Source organism: Curcuma longa, chromosome 20, assembly GCF_044706935.1.
Source record: "Curcuma longa cultivar G26 ecotype Majalengka, Jawa Barat chromosome 20, ITB_CL_G26_1.1, whole genome shotgun sequence".
NCBI lineage: Eukaryota > Viridiplantae > Streptophyta > Magnoliopsida > Zingiberales > Zingiberaceae > Curcuma > Curcuma longa.
This window is the reverse complement of record NC_133880.1, coordinates 11,092,268-11,111,910: the sequence shown is the minus strand read 5'-3', so window position 1 is coordinate 11,111,910 and position 19,643 is coordinate 11,092,268. Positions and strand designations below refer to the sequence as shown.

Genomic DNA, 19,643 nt, shown 5'->3' with positions numbered 1-19,643 from the left:
GTGATGACTTAGGTTGCTTACCCTCTTGGCATGCATCACACATTTTGTTATTGACATATTTGACTTTTGGTAGATCTTTCACCAACTCCATTTTGGCGGCCTTGGCTATGTTCTTCATATTGATGTGTCTAAGCCTCCTATGCCATAGCCATCCTTCCTCTTCTTGTGACATGAAACACTCAACAGAAGGGTTAGAAGCATAAGAAAGATTTATATAGTAAATGTTTTGTTTCCTATATCCTTCTAAGACCACGTTCTTTAAACCAATTTGTCTAACTAGACACATATTTGCATGAAATTCAACTTGATATCTAGAATCACAAAGTTGACTTACACTAAGCAAGTTAAATTCCATATCCTTAACTAAGCAAGTTAAATTGTAATAGTAGGTGATACCTCAATTGTACCTCCACCTATGATCTTGAGTTTTTCACTATTTTTAAAAGATACCTTTCCTTTCTTCATGTACTTAATTTGGTAAATTTGCTTGCATCTCCGGTCATGTGACTTGAACACTCGCTATCCATGATCCACATGTTAGTATCCTTCTTCTCTCTTACCTATATTGATGGAAAACACTAGAAAATCCGTTCCGGTGAATTCTTGCAGAATAAATTTTTTTCCGAAAACGGATTTAAGTTGCCCTCATAGTCGATCAAACTCTGCAAGAATTCACCGGAACGGATTTAAGTTGCCCTCATAGTCGATCAAATAAAGTTTGATTGACACATTTAGATCATTGGGCTCTTGTGTTTGGTTTACAGGATCTAAGATAAAAGTAATAATTTAATTATAGCGGAAATATTAAATTATACCTTTTCTTCGGGTTGTCTTTGAAGGAGAGATGACCTCTAGATCTTCTGCTGTATTCCTCTCCTCTTCTCAAACGTTGTGTGGGCAACAGTCCTTCGAGAATACTCCACCAAAAGGCTCTTCTCTGATAGCAATCAACCAATCAATGAACCTTTCCTCCTTCTTCTTCTTCCCTTTCCTTTTATTCTTTCTCTTCTTTCTTCTTCCTCTTTTGCCGCCAGCCCTAACAAAAGGAAGCTTTGTTGTGTGCCGACCCTAGCCAAGGAAGAGAAGGGAAAAATCGAATAAAAGAAAGGAGGAAGTGGGCTTGAAGAAGGGCGCTGGCCCTAATTGAAAGGAGGAGGAGAGGGAGGGGGTTTATGTGCCGCCGACCCTAGGGGGAGGAGGGAACCTATTGTTGTGTTCTTGTTGCCTCCCCTAAACCCCTCCTTATATAGTTATGCCATCTAGGAAATTTAAGAAAAAGTCTAACAAATTTTATAAGATTTAATTAGAACAAATCTAATAAAATCTTATGGATAAGATTTACTATAATTTAAAATTTCTTTCTATGTGATGATTGAGTAAACACATGTTCTCAAACAATTAACATAAAGTTTAAACATAATGGCATCACAATGGTTTCGTAACTTCTAACCTTACCTTTCACTACTAATTAGCATGTAATTTACCAACTATCAAATAATGCATAGAACTACTATAGTTGTTAACATTCGAAAGTGCGGAAAATAAATAATTCATAAAGACTAGTCTTTAACATTTTTAATGATGCAAGTTCCCAAGGCTCTTTATTCTAAGTTCCACCACAGCACACACTTCGCATCGTCTCTGCCGCCTCCGCTACTCAAATTTTTCTTTGCCCTTATCTGCAGTACAAGGAAAATGAAACTATAAGCATAAAGCTTAGTAAGTACCATCCTACTCACAAAACGATGCATATTTTAAAATCATGCTTTTGAAAAATATGAAAGGCAATATCTTCATGCTTGTCATTTATTGCTACTGAAACATATAAGTTAGATAAAGATCATAGCATACGCATCATAATAAGCACATGAACTGAAATCATAAACTGAACTAAGCTGAATCTTAAAAACTAATTTCACTTCAAGTTGGTAATGAGCTTTTGAAAACTTATACATATAGTAAGTGAAAATAGTAATCATCCTGCTGTGGGCCCGGCATTGTGCTAACTATGCGCGCATCCCTAAATAGATCCGAGGTAGCTAATCCTGAACCCATTAGGGTACTACTAGGCGATCTCGGGCCTAGGGGCGATCTCGGAGCCCACCCATGGACGAACTCGGGTCCAAGCACATGCCATAAAAAAAGTAAAATACTTTCTTTAATACTTCTTTTCTTTAACCTTGCATATACTAGGCGATCTCGGGCCTAGGGGCGATCTCGGAGCCCACCCATGGACGAACTCGAGTCCATAATTACTGAGGCAAGGTAAATTATTTTCATAAACATTCTGTAAGAGAAACTAATCTCCACATACAGGGAAGAGAAAAGAGGGCGACGACGTTCTGGGTGAGAGGTGAGGGAAGGGTTTTCGAAGATAATCAAAACCCTCTCTTAAGCCTCCTATTTATATTAAGTGATTCCTAGACCTAACTCGCCGATAAATAAAATTTGGTTCCTTATTTTTTGAAACAGATCTTTTGGACACTTGGTTATTGGAAATATTTTAAAAGTTGCAAATTCTTATAGATCGCGGGTTCAAATCCCCCCTCAGACACTTTATTCTTATTTATTTTTGCTACTTCCGCTAATCCAAAAATTCTAAAAAAATATTCTAAAATTTCAGAAAAATCATAGAATATTTCTAAACTTATTTTCGAGAATTTTCGTGATCCCGCCTCTGACATTTTTACTTCCTATTTATTTTAAGTGATTTCTAAACTTAACTCGCCTATAATTAAATTTCGATTCCTTCTTTTTCGGAATAGACTTGTTAGCTTTTTTTGTCATTGAAAATATTTTAAGAGTTGCAAATTCTTAAAGTTTAGTTTGACTAAAGGAATAATTAAGCTCATTGGATGGGCGAGACTTGAGTTAAACTCAAATTGGTTGAATTTAACTTAAACTCAAATTAAACCAAGTTGATGAATGAAGTTTGATTCATTATGCATGATTGATGTGGATGAATCATGCATTGAAGAAGATAAAGTTAAATTCATCATGCATGATTAATAAGGATTAATCATGTATTGATAAAGGAATACTAAAAGCCTAAAAACATTTGGTATTCATAACTTGAGTATAAAAGAGTTTTTTCTTCCAAAAAATTTAGATGGATATTCATCTTCTTGTCCTCTCTTCTTCTTGGTCGAAACTTACACTAAAGGGTTGTTAGCACAACCAAAACTTTCTTCAAAAGTGAGTGTTCGTGTGGATATGCATAGAGGTACGAACACTTGAACGTGCAAGAGATCCAACAAACTTTGGATGAGCGGGATAAGCGAAGGACACGCTCCAAAGGTATATCCTATTAGATTAGATTTTGTAGATCTAAACTTGTATGAGTTTGCTTTCACATGGATTGCTAAAGGGATCCTTTTTCCGCTGCGATTTGTTATTTATTGCATAGGATTCCCTACACAATTAGCATCTAGTATTTCGATGTTTGACAATATACTTATGTCTGGTCGACCAAGAGTTGATCCAAACAGGATCTGATGTTTGAAAGTGAGCTAAGTCTAGTTAGGTCAAGGTTGACTAGATGACTAGCCAAGGTAAAGTCTAATCAAATCAAGGTTGACCGAATGACTAGCAAAGATAAAGTCTACGTAGGTCAAGGTGACTAGATGTCTAATAAGGGTGAAAAGTCTACCGAGTAATTAGCAAGTCCAAGTAGGTCAAGATGACTAGATTTTTGGCAAGGAAAATTCCAAGCGGGTCAAGGTGACTAGATGTTTAGCAAAAGTGAGAAGTTTACCAAGTAACTAGGAAGTCCAAGCAGGTCAAGGCGACCGAATGCTTGGCAAAGAAAAATCCTAAGGGAGTGAACTTTAGGTCGTAAAAGTTTTGGAGGAGTAAATTCTAAGCAAGAGGTAAGCCTAGTAGATCATACTTATAGAATAAGACTTAGGTAAACTAATGCGTGTGTTTTATATAGAATATTATGATTTTGTTTGTTTCATTACATGAGTATACTTTGCACACTCTCATCTCTTTTTGTATTGATTACATTCTTGTTATTCGGACAACTACTTTTTATACTTTTTGATTAATAAGATGTGAAATCGAAGCTTAATTGGAGTAAAAGAACATTGAAACAAGGGTCCACAATAAAGAACATGCTCTCATCGTGTCCCACGACACAAGCATGTTCCCCCAACTGAAGTTAGATGTAAAACAAAGAAGTCAAGGAAACTACACAGTCTGGTATGCCTATTCCCCATCCATCCAAAGGCAGCTTTGATTAGGACCCAACATGGCCCATGCCCATTTGTCCAACAACGCCTCCTCTTTCAGCACCCGACAGGGTCGTGTCACCAAGCACAGCCTATGCCCATTTGATCAGACCCCCAACATGGGCCTGTGTCAACCATCACGGTCGTGTCGCGCAAGTGGCACCCTATTATTTTTGAAAGATTTATCAAACTTGGTTAGTTTTGAGGGCTATAAAAGGCCCTAGAAGTCTCATGATCAGGGAGGGGAGTTGTTTCCCCATAACAAGGAACCCTAGGAGGGTCGTTCCAAGGAGTCATCGACATTTTCTTCCTTCCTAGAGCTTGGAGATTTTTTTGAAGACATCGGTAACAACAAGAATAAGTTTTCTCTTCTCTTTTCTCTTTGATTCAAGTTGTAGGATGTCTCCTTTGTCTTTCGATTATAACTCCATCTCCATAAAGTAGTACTACAGATTCTAGGATTAGAAAGTAGCTCAATGTATTGTTGACATTCATCTTTTATGCTTATTTATCTTTCTTGCTATATGATATGTTTATCCATGATTCGACCTTATTGTGCATATACGATTTTAACACTAACCATACAACTTCATATTATTTACATATGTCTACAATGGTATAATATTATCCACTTTAAGCTTAAACCCTCATGATTTTATTTTTAGATTTTACCCAAAAAGTCTCATACCAATGGAGATATTTTTCATCTCCATTGGAAAATTATGGATTTTACTGGAAGCCCCCTACCATTATCCCCATGGTTCGTGCCTCCCCTATCTCCTTCATTTTTCCTGATAGAATTAAAATATCTTCACAATGGTATGATATTGTCTATTTTGGACTTAGCCCCTCATGGTTTTATTTTTAAACTTTATCCAAAAGGTCTCATACTAATGAAGATATTTTCCATCTTATAAATTCATAATCTTCTCCATGTATTTAATCCCAACACATATCCAACAGCACGCAGGAAAGGATCAAAAGGTGAACCCAAATCTCTGACCCATAAATACTAAGATGTGAGGGGTTGTTCACGAAAGTAATCTAAACCTCACGAGGGCACCATTAGCTATCACGAAGCTTAATGGGTCGACCTTGATTCGACATCACGAAGTAAGATATGGAACCTAGAGGACTGTGGGTATCTTGACAAGAGTCTCCTTGAGAAAGTGGTCACTCTAGTAATGTCATCTCAAAAGTAGGCGTCACATTTGGGTAGGCACGTCGATATTATTCCAAAAGTCTATATTGGTATTTGGGATGGACACTTGCATGCGTATAAATTGAGAAAAGAAAGTAAATAGTATTTATGGTGTCAACAGTCATCGTAGCTAAATCAAAATCCTAGAGTTATTTTCCAAGATCAACTTTTTCTGAAGACTACTCATGTTTTCTCGATTCGATTTCTTTCTTCCTCAACTCTCGCAATTTTTGACTTTCTAGATAACCTACTTCACGATTCTAATTGGTACTCGATTTTATAGTCCCTGTGGGATTAATTTTTTATTACTTGATGATAGTCGTGCACTTGTAATTTTCGCACATCAAGTTTTTAGCGTCGTTATCGAGGACTATGTCAAGATCATTGGTTTGATTGTGATGTGGTTAATTTATACTTCTTTCCTTTCTCACTTTTTCTCTTCTTTCCTTATTTATTATTTTTTTCTTTTTCTCTTTTTTATTTTTTCTCCTTTACTACCTTTTGTGACCTTTCCTTTTTTGCTTTTTCCTACCTTTTCTAATGTTCCTTTTCAAGTGGATAGCTTTCTTTTTATGCATAGGTCTAATATGATAAAGCAAGACTAATCAACTTCAATCATGGCCAACAATAAGAACATACTTCTAAAGGATTATGCTGCACCGAGTGCAAGGGGACTCAGATTTAATACTGCAAAACCTCTTATTGATGTTGATAACTTTGAACTTAACCTAACATTAATCACCATGATATAACAAAACCAATTTGGAGGTGCACCCACAAATGACCCATATCTACACTTAGAGGACTTTCTAGACTATTGCCATGTAATGAAGTATGAAAGCATTTCTGAAGATGCTATTAGGCTACGAGGATTCCCTTTCTCTCTTAAGGATGAAGCAAAGACTTGGTGGCATTCTCTTCCACCGGCAAGCATCACGACATGGGATGAGATGAAGCGACATTTTTTAAACAAGTATTTTCCACCTAACAAAATGACATATTTGAGAAATCAAATCATGAGCTTTGCACAAATAGACGAGGAATCATAGTTTGCAACATGGGAGATAATCAAGGAGTTGTTGCAGAAATGCCCTCATCATGGCCTAAAAAAGTGGTTAGTCATCCACACATTCTACACCGGCATATCAAACTTGATGAGAATTTCATTGGGTATAGCTACAAGGGGTCCTTGATGATAAAAAGGGTGGACAAAGCGTACACTTTTATTGACAATATGTCACTGAATTTACATTAATGGTCAGATGAAAATAGGGTAATCTCTTCACAAGGAATCTCAAAAGCACAAGCAAAGGATGTCAACATAGAAGCCAAATGAGAGGATTCCTACGGAGCTAGAGCAGGGCCTGACATGTTATATTTGACAGGTGTCCTAAGACAATCGCATTATGATTATACTATTTATTGGATAAATAACAATTCACTATTTGAGTGCACATTTTTTATATGTTTGATTGATTTTAAACTCAATTACTGAATATCCGTAATACGATTCATAGCATGAAAGAATTTGTGATTGAATCACAGCTGGTGAGCATCTCTACATGTGCAATTATGAATATATTGAAATTATCTCTAGTCGAGGAATTGATGAGCACGGACGTCACCGATTCTGTTGAGACTAGCACGTTTAAACTCCTTAGTTTGCCAAGCAGCTGTTCTCACTAGCTGGAGATATTAGATGTTGAGAGTTAAATTGGATGCTGGTTAAAGGTAATCAGTTCATTGGAGTGACCTACCTTGAGACTTCATATAGTTCTATACATATGTCAATGAAGATCTTAGTGCAGCTTAAGTGCGAGTTTCCTTTGACTTACAATATTTAAGTCACATTGGTCATGGAGGCTTATACTTCGACATCTTAAGCAAACATCTCCGAGGAGAGCGTGGACCCGGGATAGTTGGATATAAGTCAAAATCCCGAAGATGTTTAAATAACTCACAGAGGATTCACTGCTCTTTGAAAAAGGAGACGTATATCCTGCGGCCACTTGTCATGATTATTACTAAAAGTCTTTAACCAAAGCATTACATGTCAAGAGTACGACACTCTTGGACATATGTAGAATAACTTGAATCCATAGGACAATAAAGCAAGCATGGGTTAGGTGTGACGTAGTCAGCCTAGTGGGGACTGACATACATAGAATATGTCCTTAACGAAGCGGGTATAAGACGGTGAAAGGAACAAGACATGTTGCATTATAATTGCTAAAGGGTTTAGAAATGGTTATGGAATCAATTGTTGATTTTCTAATCAATTGGGGATCATGATGTACTACTAGGTGTCACTCATGATTGTTCCATAATTAATGGTTAATTACGGATGACCAACATAATCGAAAACCTATTGGGTCACACGCACTATAAGTTCTCCGAATGACTTAAAATGAATCTAAGAATTGGATTTTCAGAATGAGAGAAATAAAGTCGGGTTGGATCAGACAAAGGTAAAATGATGGATTTCGTCTTATGAAGATGACATAAACAAAATTGGTTTGGTTCAAATTGAAGGTGGTTTAATTATTGAACCAAACAATTCGATTTTGAACTAAATTAAACCAATTTGGTTTGGTTCATGATGGAAGATATTTTGGCAAAACGAAGTGATGAGGGGCTTCATCTTGTAAAGACGAAATGAACAAAATTAGTTTGGATCAAATCGGAGTTCGTTTGGTTGGTGAACCAAGTAATTTAGTTTTAAACCAAAATAGATCCGATTTACTACAGTGTCGGTTCACTATAGTAACCACCCGGTTCGGTTTGGTTTATTTCCTTATTCCGGTTCAACCCAAATCCAAATCATTTTGATCCCATTTTAAAGGGCTTCTGTAGCTTCTTCCGTGCGATAAAAAAATAGAGATGGGATCGTGCCACCAGCCTCAACTGTTCTCCTCCCTCTTGATCGTGTCCATCGGCGGAAGAATCACTCCTGGTTGCGATATACAACTTGTCAGATAGACTACATGTTAGGTTTGTTTGTTTATATGGTTGTATGCTTATCTTGTAGGAATGTAGAGTAGAGAGCAAGATGGAAAGCAAACAAATGCAACCAAATGAAATTGGATCAAGTCCAGGGTTAACCGGAGTTGACTCGAGTTGAACCGAACTCAAGCTGGCTCAATAAACCAATCCATCGGTTTGGTAGATCAAACGAGTTCAGCAGACTAATCAGGGGTTTGATAGACTAATAAATTTGATAACGACGAGATCGTGATAAACTCAATCTTGGGATCAGATTTAATCAGATTCAATATATCGATAAGGCTTATCGATAGACTAAAAAAGCTCTGTAAAAGCAACCTTAAACAAAGGTTCAAAATCAACAATCTTCACATTCTACTCTTCATCTCTGCGCTCGGAAAAGATCTCAACATTGTTCGTGCGACCAAGGAAGAGCCAGGAGGAGTGCGAGACACTCAGAAGTTTTCAGACCAATCGCCGATAAATCAGTTTGTGTATTTGTATTTCAGAGCATTGTTCCTATTATTTTTATCTATATTGTGCTTGATAACTTATAAGACGGATTTTTCTACTTTCGAAAAGCATCCAAAAAGGAAAATACTAGTGAGTAGATGTCTCTCGTATACAGACTTTAGAGTACCAACTCTAGAAATTAGGAACTAAGTAAATCCTGTGTCTTTTCTATGTATCTTTTCTATTTTATTTTAAGTTATTATCCTGTATTCCACTACGATCAACTTTGACAGAAAGAATGAACACGAAGAAAATGAAGAAAAGAGGATTGATACCCCCTCTTCTATCGATCCCATTGGCCCTACAAATTTATCTTGTAATAGAGATTTCTCTACATTTGAAGGTTATCTATGAAAAAAGAAAGATTGTAAACTTTCTGGAGTGACAATGAAAATTCTGACCCACACTACATCATCTTGTTAGCAAATTGATATGTGCAATTTGTGTATTGTTTTTATTCCCCTTGCTAGTGCTATTTGTGTGGCCTTACTAAATGTTTAACAAGAATAAAAAAATTTATATTCGAAGAACAATCACCATTCATCTCCCTTGGCTCCCATTGATCTATACGCAGTTGTCCTAATAAGTTATCCTTTCTTTCACAATTTCTTCCCGAATTCCTATGTAATTTGAGGATTTGATTTTAGCGTTGCATCAATTATTTTCACACTTAAATTTCTCATTCAATGTTGCTACCACTTTATTCATAATCCCATCCAACTTTTCTTCCGTCCAATCACCTACAATATCCTTACACATCCACCTATCAACCACATTCACCCCTTTGTCTTTATCCACTACTGTTCCTTTTCCTATCTCTTCATCTTCCATCTTCCATCATTCGTAGTTCTAGTCACTGTTACCGATTCATGATCTATGAAGCTTATCCACTTATTGTATTTGTCATTGTCCCTTGAATTGTAGAGAGCCCCCACATCGACTATCCCGTCCTGTTGCTACTTCAATGGTCCATTATTCTCAGTAGCTGCCTATCGCAATGACCTATGCTCACGAGTCACGACCAATTGAACCCTTAACTGACTGACTCCCTGCACACCCGTCTTCAGAGCATTCTCTAACTCCACTCAACACTTGTTGCTCCCTACAACAACACCCTTCTTTGCCACTCATGGTATAGCCTCCGCCAAGGGCATTGTTTGCTCCAACGACTCCCAACACCATTACCTTCTTCCAACCTGCACTTGTCGGACCTGTTATCACCAGCTCCAAACCGTTGTCATCCCTCATCATCAAAAATCATATTTATCACAATTATTGAGGTAAGTCTCATCTCCTCATTAAACTCAATGCAACTATATCACTAATAATAAACTCTTATAAGAACAATGATCTCAATATTAATTATTGATATAAATCTTCTTAGCTTCGCTAGACCTAATAAAAAAGGCATCACATGAAATTTAAGAAAAATTATACCTATCTATATATATCCATATTTTTAAATCTAAGATTTAATTTTAAAATGTATCTCATGGTCAAGAAAATAATAATAATAAACAAACAAGACATGGGGGAAAAAACCAAGACATGCAGTTTGATTGGGTAACGACTAATATCATAGGGTAACGTTGATAGAAACGCGGAGAAATTGTACTTTTTTCATTGCAAAACCTCACAAGGTACTTTCATGAATGCACAAACAAACACTTGCAGCGAATATAAACCTCGAGTCTTCAGCACCGTGAAGTAGAAATGAGAGCCCATTGTTGCAAATAATACCTCAACTCTACTGGAACTTAGATTAATAATTGCAATCATACCAGCAGCAGCAGCAGCATGCAGAGAAGAAAAACAATTAATATCGATAGTGTCACTAGAAATATCTGCATAGATTATATTTGCTGTAGATTCAAGAAATGCTTGAGTTTCCCTTAAATGTTGCAATAAACATCCAATCCATTAACCTAGCTTCGCTTCTCTCCTGAGTACCTGGAGACCATAAATATATTTGGTTCATAACCTTAACGTAGGAGCTTAATCTAACACAATTGCAATCTAAAAAGTCACACACTTCTCCATTGTCAAGTTGAGCTTCTCAGTGCCATCTCATAAAACAATTTGTTTCTGATGGAGAGAGAAGCAACTTTTAACGAATAATTTACCAAGAACTTACCTCTTCTGCAAACTTTATCAAAATTGTTGTTCGTGGCCGTTGTTGACCCTCCATAGGTACAAAGTGTGCTGTCACAACAGCAGGGAAACCAGCACTATCTAGAACACCCTTCACAAAGAATGAAGAGGAAAATGGCAGTAAATTAAGGCCAATATAAATTTTTGTTCTGAACCGTGATGAATCACCATGCAGCATACTTCCATACCTTGACAATCCCAGCAACAAATGCCCCACAATTGAATGCTCCCATGTCCTTTGGTATCGATATAAACCTTTAAAAACCATTTGCAAACTCAGTTTAGTTTTGACAACACAAAATAAATAAATAACCAAGCGAATACATTAATACATACCGATTGACTAAAAGCTCTTTTTCACTTATCATATACTCGTCTTCATGTTCAGTTCCTTTCTCGAGTGAGTCAGCCACCTATTGCATGATAAAGCAAGGAATTTAAATCTGTAAATATAACTGTATTTTCTCCCTCAAGGTCATATCTAAATTTTGTTTATTATGAGTGTCATATTGATGTCTTCAGAATAAATGTAGAAGTTTTAAGCTCAGGCAAAGCAGCCAGACAATATATAATTTACTAGATTTCCTGTACCTCAATATCTCCAAGATTTTGTTTGTAACATCAATAGGGGTAAGAGATGGACCTAGAAACATTTGATGCTTAGTAGTATTAGAGTGGACCTTTAATGTCTCAAAAGAATGTAATAAAATGCACAAGGATTGCATTAATTTTCAATCATATCACTCAGTTTCCTCAGTTGTGGGCAGTAACGTTCTAACCCTAGTTAATTTACAATTCTGAAAACTTATTGGATTGGAATGGTTCCAATCACTGCCAAAAATGTATACTACTGGATGCCCGAAAATTGTACTCATCCTTGATTTCACCTTTCATAACATTTTATTTACTACCAATCTTGATATGTTGCTATTTTCCAAATCAATAGTCAGGCTTCCTGCCAGCATTGGATAGGACTATTACATTTAGTTGTCTATATATTCTGGTTTTTATATCTTAATTACATGCTCTTCAAGATCCTGCTTTCTGTCAACCATCAAACACCTATCCACACCCATGGTTATTATCTTGTGTGTGTCTCCAACAAGCAGACTCTATATTTTGTCAATTTATGGTGGCTATTCGAGGCATTATGTTGGCTGCTCAGTTCATCAACTTCAAGCAGTCTAAGCAGCGTCCTTACTCCTAAGCCATATCCACATGCCATGTAGCATAGACAAGAAACAGTAGTTCCAGATGGTCACATGCTGTTGTTTTCTAAATATTACTTCTACATATTTCCTCGTCCAAATTTTTCTTTTTTTTTCTATATTCTCCTTTTACATCTTTCGATATATCAATATTGCTTCACTACCAAGTCTGTGAAATTGATGTGAAGTTCCATTGTCCTTTAGCATGAAACAATCCTTAAGTCTACTGACAATTATTCCACAAAGGACGATCACCAATTCTATGAGTATGATATCATGGTTCTTCCAGATCTACACTTAAGAGGAAATAAATGGGCATGCCTTAATATTTTGCAATACTAAACAACTCAACGGACTGTCTCATTTCTTACAATCATGAATAAATTGTAAGAGGTTAGACTAGGTAGCTACCTTTCCGAAGAGCACCTTCCAGACAGTGCTATGCACAAACGATAAAATCCCAAGCAGTCTTGTCTCCCTTCTATTACCCTGCATCACATGTTTGTTAGACATCCGATAATAACATTTGTATATCAAACATTCATACAACCACAAGAAGACAAATAAAAAAAAAACAAAAGAAGTTCAAATATTTGGATGAAGTCAAATATCCAAGGTATTTTAAATGACACTGCATACAGAAAAAAAAATCAACAAATAAAATACTGAGCATAGAGTAAATCATCACTAAGGATCATTTAGGTTACAAATAAAAAGGTGGGAAAATTATTTCTTTTCAAAAAAACACCTCCTATGGAATTGCCCAATCATTGTCGTATAGGGAAAGAAAAATAAACTAATTTGCTTGTCAGGATAGTTAAAAAGTTGTAGTTTGTCTACATCAGCGAGATTAATTGGAAAACCTCATCGATGAGAATTTGAATTTCACTACCCCTTTCTCATGGGGGAAATCTAGGAAAAAATATTAGCTTTCTCAAAAGTTTAGCTGATCAAACAAAAGTATGCAGAGAGATTCTCTTAGAGGATAATTTTCCATTAAACCAAACAATGGAGATCATTCTAAGTAACAACAGTTATGAATTTGACCTAAATTAATAATGTGTCCCCTAGCATCATTTGAATCACATGTTCTATAAAATTATTAATTCATCTTCTATCAGACAATAACATCAACTTTGATTTACACTATGAAACTTGAAGTCCCCAATTCTTCCCGCATAACCAAATGTATATTTTTTCTCTTTTGATTTAATCCTATAAGTTGACATTCTTCTAGTGAACACGTAAGCATATCTACTTCACCAAGTTTTGGACCAAATTTTTTATTTAAATTTTGATTTGATTTTCTTGGACTTAAGTATATGCAGCTATTTTGATGTTGGCATTAAAGAAACTATAAATGGTGTTACCTGATTTCCTTATTAACATCATTCTACGTTAAAGAAAAAGTACATGACAAGTAAACAAAAAATACATCACATGCATCATATGAGTAGTCAAGGTTGGTGGTCTATTGGGCTGATGTTAGAAATCAATTTATAATACTTGATAACAATGTTGCTCTCAAATTAAAATGAACTGGAGAAGTGAAAAACAAAAAAGGTCAGCACGATCTGCCCCGTAATGGTTTCATAAAGGGCGGCTTGGTACATGAAGCTCCTATCAATACAAGATCCCGGATAAGGGTCTATTATACATAGTTTTATCTTGCATTGCAAAAGGTTGTTTCCACGACTCGAACCTATGGCCACTAGATCACACGGTAGATCAAGGCCCCATAATGGTTTGATAAATGATACAGTATCATCCTAATGCAGATGAGGAAGCAAATAATGTAGGAAAGGAAATAATTTTGAAAAAAAATAAATTAAAGATAAATTTCAAATTGATATATCCACAATAAATTGAAAAATATTCAAAATCAGTCCATCTGCGATGAATTGCAATGAATCAGAGATTTAATTTTTATGATATAGTAATTAATATTTTTATTTTGATAAGAAATAGGGAATAATTATAATCCTTATTAAGAGTGACATATTTTCTTTATTTAGAATATTTATTTTCATATTTATTGTCAAGTCGAGTCTATAAAAAGAGTCTAGAGTCCTGTATTTTAAGTATCTTTGAATTAATACAATTTTTAATTTAACTTCTCTATGTGAGAGTTATTCCTCTATGTGAGATTTTTTTTCTTCACTTCATCAACTTCGTTCTAAATTCCTGGGTGGTTCAATAGTTTAATTTTGGTGTCATGCTTATCATATTTTTGAAAATTTCCTAGATATTCTATGTAAATTAACAGGTTAATCTTTGCTACTGTGCGCTTCCGCAACATTAGATTTTTTTTTTGACTATTTTGTCTATGTAATCCTTTAGTATTATATGATTCCACAACATTAGTATTTTCCTGGTTATTCTATGTGAATCAACATGTTAATCTTTGTTGCTACAAGCTTCTACTACATCAATTGGTATCAGAGCCGAAGCTTGGTGGTTCGGTTTTGATTATAGTTATCTCCATTATCTATCATCTCCAAACTTCAAGTCATTCAAAATCCAAGACCTGCAACAATCAAAAAATAATAATAATAATAATAATAAAGAGAAGTCATCAATTCGTTAGGAGTTCAGTTTTCCTAAATAGGGGAGAATGATGTAGATAAGGACTACAATGAATCAGAGATTTACTTTTTATCATATAATAATTAATATTTTTTATAATAAATAGGGAATAATTATAATCCCTATTAAGAGTAACAAATTTTCTTTATTTAGAATATTTATTTCCATATTTATTGTTGAGTCGAGTCTATAAAAAGAATCTAGAGTCTTGTATTTTAAGTATCTTTGAATTAATACAATTTGTAATTTAACTTTCTCTGTGTGAGAGTTATTCCTCTGTGTGAGATTATTTTCTTCTTCAATTCATCAACTTCGTTTCAAGTTCCTTAGCGGTTCGACAATTCGATTTTGGTGTCATGCTTATCATATTTTTAAGATTTTCTTGGATATTCTATGTCAATCACCAATTAACCTCTGCTACCGCACACTTCGGCAATATTAGATTTTCCTAGCTATTCTATGTGAATCAATAATTAATCCTTTGGTATTACACGCTTCCGCAACATTAGTATTTTCCTAGCTATTGTGTGTGAATCAATAGGTTAATCTTTATTGCTACAAGCTTCTGCTACATCACATCCCAACTTGAAATCCAAATAAGTATGAACAAAAAAAAACTTGTGTTAAACAATGTATTACAATTCTCCCTGAAATAGAGTATCACAATTCTCCCATAATGAAAGCTCAACTTGTACCTTTTCTCTGTGACAAAGAAGTTCAAGAACTCTAGCCCCAACAGCATAGCCTGCATCTTCGAGCCTATAACATTTCTTAGAGTTAATGCTTCAGGATTAGTTTATTTGTATGAAAGATAAGTTGGGGGAAGGAAGGGGAGGGAGATGGAAAGGGGTATCACAAATTTACCCACGGCTAAGACACTATTACATTTCATGACTTTGCAACCAAACAATGCTTATGATAAAAAAAGTGAAACCAAAACATATCTCAAACTAGGCTAACCTAACTAATAAAGGAAAGTTAGATCCATAGAAAGATTCCATTGTAAACTTTTAAAAGCATATCTTTAAATGGTTCATGATGATGCCTAATCCTGTAAATGAAAATGTTAAGAAAAAGATCAATTCAGAATAATGTCAAGAAAAAGATTTTCAAAATTGTTCATCCACTATGTTCTGAGGAGCAGAGAAAGTGTCCAAAGACGTTGGAACTAAATCCAAAGTGACAAAAGAACTTGACCATCTACTAGTTTTAATGAATCATTACATACCAGTTTGCTACAAAAGAGTGTGAAATGATACTATTGCAAATTATAACTTGATAAGGGATTGAATTCTCAGAAGATCTCCTGAACATATGATGAAGATACATGTTAATAATACCACAAATGGCATAGCTTATTCCATGTTGTTTCACTTATTTGAGTCCAATGACTGTGCAGCCATGTGTATGAATAATTAAATGTGATCATTTAACATGTAGCATTGTTGCTGATAATTAATCAGGGAACTCTATACAAGCAAATCACAGATTGTTAGTAACACAATAAATTGCTGTGTCAATGCATCTGTCATGGCTTGTAGTATCCATTATAGTTAATAATCTAAACTGGCATTAACACCCTATGAGTCAATATAGAATAGAAAGATCAGACCTATGCTCGATATACAACACATCTAAACCTTCAAATTCCATGTAGACCATGAAGTCAACTGCAACTAAGCAGAAGAAGTAAAAGGGAACAAAAAGTGCTTACCATTTTCAGCTTTTCAAGCAATTCACATGCTGAATACAGAAGCATCATGAATACACATTAAACCAACCTTCTAATCTTACGAAGTCCAATCTAGCAATACCTTCTCTCCAACTCGGCAATGTTATCAACTTGTGTCTGGTTGTACTGCACCAACTCTGAGAACAAGAATGCAAATGCGCTCAAACTGACCTACAAAAGAAATTCGGTTTCACAACCAAAATAAGCCACGCAATCTCGTAATTATCCTGAAATCGAAGATTTATCTGAAGCCGTAGCAATTACAAGTATCAATATTGCCAAGCTCAGTTGTTATCAATAAGCTTCTCGTATATCCGCAAAAATCATGGATAACAGCTTCTCGAATATCCGTACAGCGTACAGATATCGATAACCCGTGAGGAATCCGCAGTCTAGCAGATTGGGGGGAAAGAACCTTAACATCGATCTATAAATCGCCCTAAGAAGGAATAAGAACGAGAGGACTGGGATGGAGAAGCAAAGGAGATACCTCTAGCAGATTGGGGAAAAAGAACCCAACATCGATCTATAAATCGACCTAAGAAGGAATAAGAACGAGATGACTGGGATGGATTAGCAAAGAAGATACCTCCTGCCGGCCTCTACTGAGGGGTTTCTCAAGTAGGTTCGCGTAGTGCTTGATCTTTCCCGCGCCGATCATGGTTTCTCTCGCTTCTCACGCCTTCTGTCCGGCCAGATCTGTTACGTTTGAGTACAATCCCTAATGCTTGACCCGCAACCAGCTCCGGCCGAATGAATTGTTCAGAGCTTCTAGTGCTGTAAATGATCCGATCCCAGCTAAACTTTGTGTTATTTAAATTTATTTGATAAAATAATTTAATTAAATTAAACCGAGTTAAAATAAATTAAATCGTTAAAATAGATTAAATTAAATTAAATCAAATCAAATTTATTTGTTTAAATTTAGTTCAGTCTTGATGAGTTTAAACTTAATTTAAATTTAATTTGAACTTAATTCATAGTTTATTTAAATTTATAATTTAAATTTATTTAATTATTTAAAATTTTTATTTTTTTAAATTTATTTGAATGTTAGTGAATTTCATATTATAAATTTATTTATTTATTTAAAAAATTATTTATTTACTTTGATAAAAATTTTATTAATGAATATAATTCATATTTAAAAATTTTAATTTTAAAAAATTTAAATTTAATTAATTTAAGAATTACAAATCTAAATCTGATCAACAATAAAAATTTTACCTAATTTGAATAAATTAAATAATAATTTGACTAATTTAAATTTAACAAATTTAATCATTAATAATTTAAATTTTATTAATTTAGATTTAATTAAAATAAATAAAAAATTAAATCAAGTCATTAATCAATTCAATCAAGATAATAATAAATTGGGGAATTCAAACTTAAATATTTTAATTAATTTAAAAATTAATAATAATTCAATCAAATAAGATAAAATTGATAATAATCAAGATAAATCTAATAATTTAAATTTAATTAATAACTCAAAATTAAATATTAAGATAATCCAAATAATAAGATAAAGTCAAAATCCATTCAAAAAATTTTAAAATTAAATCTTAAAAATTCTTATAATAAATCTTCAAACTTCAATAATACTAATTTAAATTTAAATTTAAATAATAAAATTAATTATAATTATGTACCTTTTAATTATGAAATAATAAATAATTTTAAATTTTTAAAATAAATTTTTAAAAATCTAGAAAATAAAACAATCAATTTTAACTAGAACTTAAATTTAAATAATAAAATTAATTATCATCAAGTTCTATTTAATTATGAAATATAACTTAATTTAAATCTAAAACTAAATCCATAACTTAAAAAATTCAAACTTAAACAAATTAATAATGCAAACAAATAAATCATAAATTAATTATTCAAATTAGAAATCCAATAATTCAATAACTAATTCAAATCACAAATTAATAATTTAACAAAAACAAATTAATAATTTAACAAAATAAATCATAAATTAATAATTCAAATGTGTATAATTAAAACCCATAAACTTAATTATAATAAAATACTTATAATTATGAAACTAATTAAAATATTATAAAATGAAATAAAAATTTAAACAAAATATAAAATGTGTCAAAGTGGGTTGACACATTCGTGGGACCACACAAAATGTATCAAATCGAGAATTTGATACATTATTAGAAATATAATTTTGTTTGACTGATGCATACATACCATGTACATGTATATTCATTATTTTATATGCACATAAATATCATGTCATCATGTTTACTTACTGCTTAACTTAGAATAGTTAGTTAAAGATAAATGATTGAGAAATGATACTTACCATGAAATGATAGCATGAAATTGTAGCATGACACTCACAATTGAATGTAGTGGGTCCCACTACATGCCAGTGGGACCCACTGCCAATGTAAGTGTCATGCTACGATTTCATATTGTGTATCACCACTCTAAATGATTACTTGACACTTGTCCAACATAGTACCAGGATGGGACTAGATGATACTACGTCAGAAAAGCTTAGTCTAGGTAGTCAAGTGGGATAAAGAGTATCTTACTTAGTCTGCTTAACTAAGTCGACCTAACTGAAGCTATCTCGTCACATCCTAAACTAATTAAACCAGAGCTTCTCAAAAAGTTGATTAAGAACATAATATCTTAAAAAGGCTTTATCTATAGCAATGGTCATTATTTCGATAGCTAAGAAGGTCTCTGCTTCGTCATGACCTAGAAGTCAATTTTAAAATGTGGACTTAATTAACTAATAGTTAAACTTGAATCTAACATAAGATCAAACACTCATTAGAATTTAACCTAAATTAATAAAGATAAAATTGATTAAATATCTCACAAACTCATAAGACAACCATTGTATATCATGTACTAAGACACTTGAATGGGCGAGATGTTAAGAACTACTAAATCACAAAGTTTTAAAAAACCTTTTCAAAAACTATTAAACTATTTTCTAAAACTAATTTTGGAAATTTGATAATTACTTAAAATTCATGATTGTTATGTGTAATTAGGCTATA

At 33.8% G+C, this 19,643-nt stretch overlaps 1 protein-coding gene and 1 non-coding gene across 2 annotated transcripts; both read right to left on the bottom strand.

Moving 5' to 3' along the window:
* Positions 1 to 6,430: 6,430 nt before the first annotated feature.
* On the bottom strand, positions 6,431 to 6,538 carry LOC141814088 (small nucleolar RNA R71). The gene has a single exon (XR_012600435.1). It is a non-coding gene; the product is annotated as a small nucleolar RNA R71 (small nucleolar RNA).
* Positions 6,539 to 10,744: 4,206 nt separating this feature from the next.
* Positions 10,745 to 17,370, bottom strand: LOC141813624 (uncharacterized). The gene is made up of 8 exons (XM_074701579.1): positions 17,195 to 17,370; positions 16,688 to 16,776; positions 15,569 to 15,632; positions 12,699 to 12,776; positions 11,416 to 11,492; positions 11,268 to 11,334; positions 11,063 to 11,170; positions 10,745 to 10,878 (listed from the first exon to the last, which is right to left on the bottom strand). The coding sequence occupies exons 1-8, from the start codon at positions 17,264 to 17,266 to the stop codon at positions 10,849 to 10,851; spliced, it is 585 nt and encodes a 194-aa protein (XP_074557680.1). The 5' UTR covers positions 17,267 to 17,370; the 3' UTR covers positions 10,745 to 10,848.
* Between the last annotated feature and the right edge of the window lie 2,273 nt (positions 17,371 to 19,643).

What these genes read in the sequence shown, in the direction of transcription:
- LOC141813624 (XM_074701579.1), bottom strand. Translation starts at nt 17,266, where the DNA reads ATGATCGGCGCGGGAAAGATCAAGCACTACGCGAACCTACTTGAGAAA. An exon ending in AAAGAGCTTTTAGTCAATCG is followed by an intron (nt 11,335 to 11,415) that starts GTATGTATTAAT and finishes TGGTTTTTAAAG; the next exon opens with GTTTATATCGATACCAAAGG. An exon ending in TGATAAAGTTTGCAGAAGAG is followed by an intron (nt 10,879 to 11,062) that starts GTAAGTTCTTGG and finishes TATGGTCTCCAG; the next exon opens with GTACTCAGGAGAGAAGCGAA.